Genomic DNA, 11,980 nt, shown 5'->3' with positions numbered 1-11,980 from the left:
AGATGCAGCTGAAGCAGACTGGCCTTAGGGAGGGGGCATAGGTTGAATGTAAAGACCATTTTTATTCTTCTCACTGAGCTGCAGCTAAACTGGAATCAGATTAGCTGGATACTTGTCTGACTGACAACCCTTTGGCTGTTGTCTGATCTTTCAATTCAACTCTAGCCAGTCACAGAATAAAATCTTATACAGACTTTTCCTGCAGCATTTCCGTACTCTTTCCAGTTATGAACAGCCACAGCCCAGAAGTCATGGCCAGGCACGCAGCCCAAGAACAGTGCCTCTTGATCCTAAGCATGATGCATGAGGAGAAAGACAAGAGGAGTTCCACAAATCCTTTGAGATGAAGGCTTTCTGCGCAGCTCACAGTGATTAGAGTGGCATAGGGTGAGTTTTCACCTAGGAAGATAAAATGTTGTGCATACAGCTCACCTTTGCCCTGCAGGAAGAGGCCAGGCATACATTTTTTTCCTAGGAACAGGCTTTCTGCAGAACAGGGGAGCAGTTCAAGAAGGGGACCTTCAGCTGGGTCACAATGATTCCTTAAAACTGAGCTTTGTGCCTGGCCAGTCCTCTAGAAACAAATAGTGGGTAGATGATTTTTGCTTTTTATTTCTCAGTACTAAATCAGAATCAGTTGTTTTTCCTCTAAGTGCACAAGACCCACATTCTGAGCATTGCTGCAGCAACACTCAGTCATAGATTGACAGCATTTTAAAATTACGATCTTACTGTTTTAATTGGCATTGTATAAAGAGGTGGAGATATGCATCAGACTGAGTTCCAAATTAAAAGTTATGTCTGCAAGAGGCAGCTGTTCCAAGGAGAGGAATAACTCAAGATAAAGTCATACAATCAAATAATGGTTAGGACTGGAAGGGACCTTAAGGCTCATCCAATTCCAACCCCCCTGCCATGGTCAAGGACACTTTCCACTAGATCAGGTTGCTCAAAGCCCCGTCTCCAATCTGGCCTTGAACACTGCCAGGGATGGGGCAGCCACAGCTTCTCTGGGCAACCTCTTCTAGTATCTCACCACCCTGACAATAAAGAATTTCTTCCTAATATCAAATCTAAACCTACCCTCTTTCAGTTTAAAGCCATTCCCCCTTGTCCTATCACTATATGACCTTGTAAAAAGTCGATCTCCAGCTGTTCTATAAGCCCCATTTAGGTACTAGAAGGCTCCTAGAGAAGCCGAATATGACTGTGGAGATGTCTTTCCATTTGTCAGGCAACAGACAGGGAAAGACAGTCATCATCTGCTCCCTCCCAGCCCAGTACCATTCAGAGACCAGAATCCCTGGCCATTGTGTAGGCTGGGAGATCCAGTTAATCTGTCCTCTTTTGGAACAACTTGTTCACAGATTTTGTTATCCATGTTACCCATGAAACTGAAATTCTTATACAAAGAGTGCTTCCCATTCACTAGACTACAAGGAGAAGAGAAAAAAAAAATCCAAACCAGAAATCCTAGGTAGAAAATAAGGTCTGGAAGAGAGCCAGTAGCCCCAGAAAGCAGGGGTGACAGCTGAATTGCCAGCTGGGGATGGAAAGACCAAGCACAGTGATTTAAGGGAAAAAAAACAACAAAACCCAAACAAAAAAAAAAGCCCAACCACAACCAACCAAGACCTGTTTTCTCTAGAAGCTAATTAGCAGTAGCCTCAACAGGAAAACAGAGGCATCTTTCTGAAGCAAGGCAACAGCATAGCAGGGTCCTCTCAAGAGTCTCATCATGTAGTTGTGGTGAGGGACCTCCTTTAAGCTCAGGAAAGGACTGTGACCCTAACATGTGTTAAAGCCTTAAAGCTCATGTGCTGATCCACGTGTCAGATTTCTGAATGCATGAGTAAAGCTAAGATGCACTGCCCTTATAATGATCTGCTACTGAGAACACCTTTGGACTTTTGACTCTGTTGCTTAAGTAGCAGTCACAGACACATTTTGTTACCAGGCACAAGGGAGTTTTCTGATATGTTTCATCATTTATACTGTAACACAATACTGCACTGTACTTGATTCATACAGACCTCTCCAGTGAGAAGCCTTCATTCGAGATACTCCTGGACCAGATAATTTTTTACAAAGGCAGAGACATTATGGTTAATTATTTCCTGCTGCCCATTCTGTGTCTTTTTTATTCCTCTAAACAAACAGACAGTGTTTGGTATATGAGTAAGAAATGTAGTGTAACAGAAAATGTGCTAGAAAGGAAATGATTACTAATCGTTGCTTTTTGCCTAAGACAGCTAAAATGACCTGCTTCCTCAGCTCATCAGCTGAGCAAACTACTGACTTCAAGATGTGAGAAACCATCCTTGTTCTTTGGTTCCAAACACAATTTTGTTTCTGTAATGAACTCGAGGAGCAAACATGACCTGGCTGAAAGAGACGCACACAAGAACCACATTCATCCCATAAACAGAAGCAAACAGACAAACCTAAACCATAGCCTAAGAGTTTATTAAATAAGTTTAATGATTTTATTATACATCAGTTAGGTTAACATATGCCCAGTACATTCCAGTAAATGTTGGGAGGTAAAATGTAAACTACTCTTAAAATAAAACTCTGCTAGTTCTTCGGGCAGCAGGAAGATAAAAAGTTCACCAGAGCTCTCAAGTGACCCATCCCATGGAAATTAATTACAGATGTCAGGGGCCTGATTCATTATCTACTGGAGCTGAAAAGTATCAACTACCTTATGAACACATAACAAACCCCACACTGGATACGCCTCACACTCCATTAAACTACTCGGGTGTATCAGTGTTTCCAGGACTGAACATAACTTTGTGACAAAGTAATTAATCACTATGTATGCTTTATAGTTAGCACTGTGAGCCACATACTCAGTGTCCAAATGTTTTGATTCGGGAAGTTTAATTTTGTGGTGGTTTGTTTTTGCCAGGAAGCGTAGTCCTCAGACATCAACTCGCCTGAGAATTTCAAATGGCAAGTGAAAATCATGTATTTACAAGTGGCTCTGGGGCTTCCCTTTTACTTTCTTCTGACTCACGAACAGCACTAAAGGTTTCTTACCCTAAAAAAGAAAAAAAAAATCCATCTAAACTGAAACAAAATAGGGGCACCGTACCAGGAAAATATGCAAAAACATGGAGTTGTAAACAATATTCTTCCATAATTTCAACTACCAGTTGTTCTTAGACCCATGGCAACGTGGAATGACTTCACTCCCCGGAAATCTAGTCCTGTCGGAAGGAAAAGTTACTGGCAATGAAGTTACCTAAAACCAAATACAGTCTCCTGAACACAGAATTTAATATTGAATTAAATGGCTTTGAAATATAGCCAGCCTTGTCTTCAAAAGCCATAAGACTTGCTCCAAAAAAAGGGATGTACTACACAGGCCTTCTATGTATTTCTATAACTTAAACGTAAGCGATGTTCAAATAAGCTGGCAATTCAGCTCAACGAATGCAAACAAGTAAAACAAGGCACTGACATAAGGCCCCTGCACCTACAGGATAGTTTCTACTTCAGTCCAGCTTTAGTGTGGTTAGTTGGAGACCAAATGCTCCCCACCACAGATGTGGTTTGAAGCTGTCTGATGGACCAACCACTGGCCCATCTGGAGATGATTAGATCTTACTTAGGGTGATGAAGACTTGGTGCTGTTAAATCAAAGATGTACTTAGGCAATCACAAACAAATCCTGCATCCCTCCTCCCAGTTTATTGTCCTCTCCTGCCTGCACTGCCCTGTTCCACTGTCTCCAGGACACCATGCCCATGGCATTTTAAGTAATCGACAGGATGAAGGCAAGTCTGCACTGTCATAACTATTTGAGTTTGCTTTTGTGCACCCACAAAGAAGGTTGTGTCAGCTTAAGGGCTGCTAAGTGAGAGAAACTCCAGCTGCAGAGGGGAAGAAAACCTCCAGCAACAGCTGGGGCTGACTTTGTTGAGTCACTTTGGGAGCCAGGGGCTTTCACGCTCCCACCCCACAGCCTGCCATCTGCCCATCAGAGATTTTCAGAGTTCACCTCCTGTTAACTCTCCAAAACATGTGGAATGGCTCTTGGTCACAGGAATATTTCAGTACAGGAGTCTCTGGGTAAGGAAGGCTTTCCACCACTCCTCTGCTTGCCACTGCCTGAGGATCAGATACAGGTATCCAACTCCCCACGGGTCTTCCCCTTCCCAAAATATTTGGCAACCTTCCCTGAAGGTGGCAAGGTGACAGGACAAACCTAAATGCTCCAGAGAAACTCAGTTACAATGAAACCCTTGAGATCCCCCAGTGAGTTTGAAAAAGCTGAGAAACTTACACAGTGTGTTCCGAAGGGGGATAGCTGGTTTCTCTTATTTTCCCCACCCTTAAGCTGACAAAGGCCTCACGGTTTGTCAAGGTTGTGGGTCAGAACATAACCTGAGTGCCCAGTCAGGCAGGACCCCCTTGGAAGCTGCCTTGCAGCCACATATGCAGTCCTTTGTCCATGACTCAGGCAGAGACTTTGAAAAACAAGGATGCTGCATTCATCACTTGTTTATTTCAGGTGTCTGACCAGAATCAATTATTAGAGAAAAATATTAGGACAAATATTAAGAAGAATTAAAAAAACCCAACAAAACCAGGGTAGATTTATGTTAGATACTAGGAATAAATTCTTTATTGTGAGAGCGGTGGGACACCTGCACAGGTTGCCCAGAATAGTTGTGGCTGCCCCATCCCTGGCCAGTGTTCAAGGCCAGGTTGGATGGGGCTTTGAGCAACCTTGTTTAGCAGAAGGTGTCCCTGCCCATGACAAGGCGTTGGAACTATGTAAGCTTTAAGGTCCCTTTCAACCCAAACCAATCTACGGCTCTATGATTCTAGATGAAGAGCCGCGGGTCAGACACCCTGCTTAATGCCTTGTCAAGGATCCCCACCTCTCCTATAGCTCCTCAAGTGCCCTACTGCCCAAGAGGCCCGATGCCCACCTTAGGAACGGCCGTGCCCGGCCCCGGCTGCCCTGACGGCGGCGAGGCTCATTCAGCCGTGGATCCCTCCTGCTGCCTAGCGGGACCCACCGACCTGGTCTGCGCGTATCGGCAGGTGCCCGGCCCAGCGCGGCCGCTCGGGCGCCAGGAGGAGCCGCTCGGTGCCGCTCTTTCCCCCCTCCGCAGCCGGCCGGCGTGCCGAGCGTGTGTCAAACCCACGTGCTCCGGCGGCCCTGGGCCCCTCACCGCGCATCGGGGACCGGCACAGGGACGTGCGCCGGCGGCGGCCCGACCCGCAGCGCGGCAGCGCGGCCTGCAGCGGCACCGCGGCGGCAGCCGGGAGGAGGGCGGCGTTTTCCTGCGCGGCGCCGCGGCCGTCGCCCCGCCGCCGGCGAGCGTCAGGCGGGGGGAGGCTCCGGGCCGGGCCGGCCCTTCCCCTGGCCCCCGCGCCCCGAGGATGGCAGCGCTGCCCGCACGAGTGGCTGGCGGCGGTGTCCCTCCTCCTTTTTTTTCCAGCGGCGGCGGCGGCGGATCATTGTTGTGTGGGAGGAGGGCGGCGGGGATGGACTTGATCTCTCCGGTCTCCTGCTAAGGCGGCCGCACAACGCGTCCCGCCGCCCAGACAGCATCCGCCAGGGCCGAGCCGAGCCGGGCAGGGAGGGACTGGCCCCCGCCCGCTACCCCGGCGGCTTTATTTCTGGGGGCTCTGCTGCTCCTCTCCCTCGCCCTTATTTCCCCCAGCGCCCCCCCGCTCGCACACACGCACAGGGACACGCACGCACCCTCCTCCTTTGCCCTTTCATCCTTTCCCCCCCCTCCGTCCTCCCGCGCCGTCTCCTGCCGCGGCAGATGCGCTGGGGGTCACCGCGCAGCTGGGACTATGGTGAAATTTCCAGCGCTCACTAACTACTGGCCCCTGATCCGGTTCCTCGTCCCTCTCGGCATCACCAACATCGCCATCGACTTCGGGGAGCAGGTAAGGCAGCGCCTTTCCGGGGACACCCTCACTCACCCGCCTGCCCTTCCGCAAGGGCCGGGCCGCCCGGGCTCAGCGCCTCAGCCGGGGAGGGAAGGGAAGGAGAGCCGGGCTGTGCCCGGCCGGGCCCCGCCGTCCTACCCCAGCGCATCGCGGCTGATCTCACGGGCTGCCCGCATCCCCGCCCGGTGCACGGGAGGGACGGCGGGTCTGGGTGGTTAGCTGCTCTTTTAGTTTGTTTTTTTCTCCCCCTTGTATTTCAGGATTATATAATCTGAAATTACATCATGCGTTCGCCGGGGCTGGTTCTGCTCTGTGCCCCGCGCTCACACTGCAGCTCAGGTGCAGCAGCCCCTAGCGCAGCGCAGGGCAGCCCGGGCACCGGCGTGCTAGAGGAGAATGGGGGGAAACCGAGGGGCATCGCGCTCCCCCCGCCCAGCCCGCGCTGCCGGTGCCGCAGCGGCTCGTCCCTCCCCACCCCGCCGCCGGCAGCCCCCGCCGCGGCATCCCGGGAGGAGGGCGGCAGCCGCTCCGCATCCCCTTCGGTGAGGGAGCGGCTTCCCGAAGGGGCTCTGGGCAGGTGAGGCTCTGGCTGAGCTCCTTCACCCGCCGCTGTGCTGCGAGTCGGGAGTCCGCGGCGATGGGCGCAGGGCAGAAGCCTGGAAGGGTCGGGGCACAGCAAAGGGCGCTGCTGTCACCGTACTTCAACCCTGCTGAAATTCTCTAGCGGCGTTGGTGACCTGAGGCTGTCCCCTGCCAAGGGAACAAGGAAATATCCCACTGTACCCTGACTGAGCATCAGACCCCCTTACATGCAGCTCTCCTGCTTCAGCCTCTTCATTCCCGCTTGGTGCATTTGCACGGAAAACATGCTTTGTTCTTGACATACCCGTGCCTCCTTTGCCCAGGCTTTACAGGCAGGGTGCTTGTTTGCCACAGCACTGTGGTATGGGGAAATCTCTGTACTCTTGTTTAGGTGTTTATGACAGGTAAGGTCCCAGCTGCACTGGAGAGAGCCTGTCATTACAGTTTTAGTAGGACAGTATACTCTAATACTTACAAGTATTAAGCTGGGCAGCCACAGTATCGTATCCCAAATAGCTTTTATCCTTGTCATAAATCACTTGGTTTTGCTGAGATTTTGTTTTCTAAGCAGACTAGGCACTTGCTCCCATGCTCCTTGAGCAAGCATACTGGAATATTAGCAGTACATCTTACCATTTTTAAGGGAGAAAGTGAAAGGAAAAATATAACAGTGGGAAAAAATAGCTAATGTTAATCATATGTTTGTCAGGGTTGTGTTATTCTCATTTTGCTTCTAAGTCCTTTAAATTTAAATAAGCCATGATACTAAAAAATGCAATTCCATCCTTGTCTAACAACTGTGTACTTTCCTACTAAGTCAGTCTTCTATAAATCATACTTAGAAGTCAGGGGGAGGTAAAACTAAAGATAGAAATGACAAGGGAGAAAGTGATTTAAATGCTAATAACTGTGCCATCTTAATAACATGTAGCAGAAGTTAAATTGAAAGCACTTCACTCAGCAAACTGAATATGACAGGTGTGTGTATGCCGTTTGCTCCATAAAAGGTCAGCTTGAGGCAAAAATCCATGTCAGCCCATGAAAAACATCCTCCTGGATTCAGTGTGTGCTGGACCAGGATTTAAAAAATGAGCAAGCAATAGGTTGCAGTTTTGTAAGTGAGACGCCTTCTAGCTGGCTGAGTACCAGTGACACGGGAGGGATGTGAACATGTGAATGATAAATGAAAGCACTTACCTAAGCAACTTTGATTAGGGACAAAATATCTCAGAAAATGTGTTTTATCTGATAGCCGAGTCAGGATTGATCCTCTGGGAGAGCTGGGGTTATTCCCTGCCTCAGATGGCATCCTGGGGAGAGGTGCTTAACTGAAAAGGGAAAAATCTGGCAAGCAGGGTGTCTCCTGCAGAGAACCCCAGCTCAGGAGTGGGACCTGGAAAGATGCTCTTTGTACCAGTCTAGTGGGAGACTTAAATATATGGAAATCAGGAAACCAAGGCATGGACAAAGTTACTCCAGGTCTGAAGAGATCCTCATACAGGCAGAAGGGCATGGATTATATTTTTCTGTGTATAGTGGAATGAAATCATTGTTTATACTTGTAGGGCATTACAGTTGGACTTGTGTGGCTGAAAATATACTGACTTGCTGAATCAGTCACCTTTCTGCTCTACAAGATTGTAATAAATTTTAATGGCAGGGCTGAATGGAAGCGACATAGGAGAAGGGGCGTGCCAACAGATATCTCTGAAAACACTGCCATACCTCCTACTGTGAACATATGCTGCAGATAAAAAAGATTTCTAAGAATGATAAGTAAACTTTGCATGAAGCAATATTACCCGCTTTGGATGATACTGTAAGAGACAAGAGGACTATAGGTCAGAAGTAAGAGATGGCTGTGAAAATATCAGGGAGAGAATGGGGCTTGCTTGACCAGGGAGGAAGTGTTTAAGAAATGCTGTAAGTCATAAACCCTTCTGATATGTCATATCTCAAGTGGAGAGAGTATTTGGAAGCAGAGTGGTCAAAGCAGAACCTTTTCAACAAAATCTAATGCCGTGAGGTACCTGAGACTGAAAAGCAAGAAACAAAGAGAAGCTCACTTTTTGTTGAGAGGCTCCCGTAGGTGTTGAACACTTTTATTCAGCAGCAAACATCACTAGGAAATTGCCAGATCCTTGGTATGGGACTGTCTCTAGATTTATTGATACTTCAAGGGAAATTTACAGTAAGGCTAGAGCATATTTGTAGAACACAGTTTGTGACTGTCACCATTGCCCCAGATGAGATGCTTGCTATAGCAATTCTGTTTAGTTTGTAGGAAGTGAAAAATGCTTGAGTAGTGCTCGTTGTAACTAACAAGCTCAGCTCCTGCACTCACTTCCAGAACTGTTGTAGCCAGTGAAGAGCCTCCTGTTGACCCTTGGACCCTAATCCAATAATGCTTTAGGATAAAGCTATATGACAGAGTTACTCCAATCTAGTGAGCTAACCTCATCTGTTCACCTCATAAAATCTTCTTAGACAAATACCTGTTTTTTCCCCCGCAAAATGTAGTCCTGATGCATGACCAGGTAAATTATCAGAAGATTAGGGGTATAAACAATTTTTAATCTATTTCCGTGATTTCCTTCTGCAAACCATTTCCCTTGCAGTTTATTTACAGTGCTACATAGCTTTTATGAAATAAAATACTATGAAGCTTTCTTGTTAAAGTAAGGCCTTCAGGAAAATAGTCCCACATATTTTGGCTGAATGTTCCTTCTCCACATCGATATATGTCTGTATGTGTGTGTTTGCACAATATTTATTTATTAATCTCCTGGTATATGCCTGCGCACACAAATATACACAACAGAGTCATTTTCATCCCAAGAGCTTAACACTTATCACCAGAAGAGAGAATCTCATTCTGCTGGATGGGAGCATTTGACTCTCAACATGTTACCTGGGATTCACAGTAATAAGTGTTTTATTTAAAGCTCAGCTGCAGGAGAGCAGAGTTGGCATTAAAAATCCCTGCTCCTGTGGAAAATGTTGTTGGATATGTTTGGTTGGAAATCAATAAATAAACTGCTCCCATGCAATTGATGGGAGCATGCAACACAGCCTCAAACAGCTCGCTAGCAAATAATACCTCTGTTACCCCATGCGTTCAAAAATCTATCACCACCCACATCAGTTTTCCTTTTAACACAGTTTCAGAGCCACTCACATATTGTGGTGGGCTGATTCACAATATATGTGTACATTTCCATTGGCGTTGCTATAAGAGGGGCAAGCTGAGGTGTGCATTGAGTACACTAACTTTCTCAGAAGCACAGAATCTGCCCTAGGCAGTGTTAAGTACAGTTTGCAAATGCGGCTGATAAACTCTCTGCTGTTCACAGGGTGGCAAAGGCCAGGCCAAGAGCAGTATTTTGAACTCGGGCCCTGTCTCCAGTAGTCCCTTAATTATCAACGGGAACAGTAGGAGGGTTTTTTTGCTTTCTGGCTATCATATAGCCAGCTCTGGATCATTCGTTTCAATTGCTGTCAGTAGCTGTTGGTTGAGCAGGTTTTTTGCCAGCATAACTGTTACGTATGCAGACATCATGCTCATCAGCTTGCAGATCCTTGGAAACTAAAACTGAGCAAGCAAAGTCCTGCTGCTGCTTTCTCCTGAGGTCACTCGGGGGCTCTGGTCCTGCACAGAAGTTGCCATACGTTGTGCTAAGGGTAGTGGTTGGGATCAAACAGGCGAGCTGTAAAGGATAAATGTTTTGGTTTCCAGCTTATTTTGCAATAATTGCTTGAAAAGCAAACTGTTTTGATTTTTTTTTCATGTAGTTGAATAGGTTCTGTTTGTGTTTTAAGTGTTGCCAGAAAAGGAGAACAAGTCATGAATAATGTATCAAAAAGTATTAGTGAGCTTATCGTCTGCTCATGCTATTTGCAAACCTAGCAGGGGGTTGAACATTTTGATTAATGCTTCATGAAGCTCATTTTTGGGGTAAGTGTTATTGTCCGGGCATTCAGAACAAGCAATGGCAGAGTTCACGTTCCCAGCTGTTCACCGGGGATTTGGGCCAAGTTGTGTAACCTTTCTGTGGCACAGTTTGCCTGCCTTTGAAGTGTGCCTACACACCTACCTGTGTGTCACAGGGATGAAATGAAAATTCACGTGTCAGAAGCACTCAGAGATGAAAGGTGATGCATGAGTGCAAAGTGCGCCTGTTATTGATGTTGTGAGAGGTCAGGGACTCGCTTAAATCATGCAGGACTTTAGCTCTGTATAAACAAGAAAGCTAACAAGGTCTTGCAACTGGTGTAAGCTGTGATGGTGTGTTATTACCACAACCACATTATTAGTAGGGTATGCTGTTGGAAATGCCCTATTTGTTTTACATAAATGGGAACTACACAGCATTTTTAAATTAAGATGAAATTGTACTGAAGAAGTAGAAATTCTCAGAATTTGTCCCTCCATATTGACTCCAGAGACTTTCTTCTAAGCAGTGCAGCTTTACTTCCTTTTGCATGCCAGCCTGAGCCCTATAGACTTAACTCCTTAACAGTCACCTGCCAGGCACTGGGGGGTTTGAAGACAGTGCCAAGTGGCCTGTGGGCCACACGGGCAGTTCTTGAGACTACCAAGTGATTAATTAGGCTTGTATGTCAATGTTAGTTGTAGTGGGTGTTAGATACCAGGCATTGCATTCGCCAGAGAGAGCATTTGTTGGAGATTCACAGCAAGTGATGCACGCTGAGATCTGGGAAGAAGTCAAAGATCTCATAAAACATTTGCAGATAAAAGCCAGATCTCACCAAAGCTCTGCTGTTCTTAAAGGTAACACAGACACGCAGTCCCGGTGACTAAACCAGTATATATTTGCATTTTATAGCATATCAGCTACAAAGCAAACAGGTTATGAGGAGCAGCTGGGCTATCACTGCTGAAGATTTCAGATGATAGTAGAGATGATGAGAATGAACCTACAAATGAATTGTCTGTCCCCTGCAGTGCTCCATATTGCTGCAGTATAAAATATATAATTTAGAGCTAGGATATTTGTTATGCCTTATTTGTTAGTACCTTCTCTTTTTTCATCCTACCCTCTCCTTCACAAACCCCCCCAGTTCCCCGCTTCCCATTCCCATTGCCTCCAACCTCCCATGGCTGTGTCTGTCTCTAGGGACTTCTCCAAACTTTTACTGTTAAAAACTGGCAGGTTTTGTATGTGGTGATACCCATTAAGCATGTCTGAAGTAGTTGGCTATCTGTATAGCTGCAGAGATAGCTTATTCCAGGAAAGAATGGAAGGAGGGAGGGACAAACAACCCTGTGCAGCACCAACTAGATGCTTACTTATTTCTGAAATAGCTTAATTAATCTCAGAGCTGTGAGTTCAGATGATATTTGCCCAGATCTGGTTGCTGGCAGTGGGAGCAATTCTCTGTATCAGAAGAGTAACATATGTACTGCATTTACCGCTTTGCTGAGTAGTCCCAGTCTCCAGTGTGGAATGCC

The 11,980-nt window shown here is 46.8% G+C and overlaps 1 protein-coding gene across 1 annotated transcript in view; it reads left to right on the top strand.

Annotated features, from left to right (window-relative positions):
* Nucleotides 1-5,383: 5,383 nt before the first annotated feature.
* The window catches only part of ANKH (ANKH inorganic pyrophosphate transport regulator), a 96,570-nt gene continuing 89,973 nt past the window's right edge, over nt 5,384-11,980 (top strand). The window contains exon 1 of the mRNA XM_034063954.1: nt 5,384-5,922. Within this exon, the coding sequence (XP_033919845.1) occupies nt 5,827-5,922 (96 nt within the window). The 5' untranslated portion in view covers nt 5,384-5,826. The remainder of the gene's footprint in view (nt 5,923-11,980) is intronic.

This window comes from Melopsittacus undulatus, chromosome 1 (genome assembly GCF_012275295.1).
Source record: "Melopsittacus undulatus isolate bMelUnd1 chromosome 1, bMelUnd1.mat.Z, whole genome shotgun sequence".
NCBI lineage: Eukaryota > Metazoa > Chordata > Aves > Psittaciformes > Psittaculidae > Melopsittacus > Melopsittacus undulatus.
The sequence above is the reverse complement of the archived record's forward strand: the minus strand, read 5'-3'. Positions and strand labels throughout refer to the sequence as shown.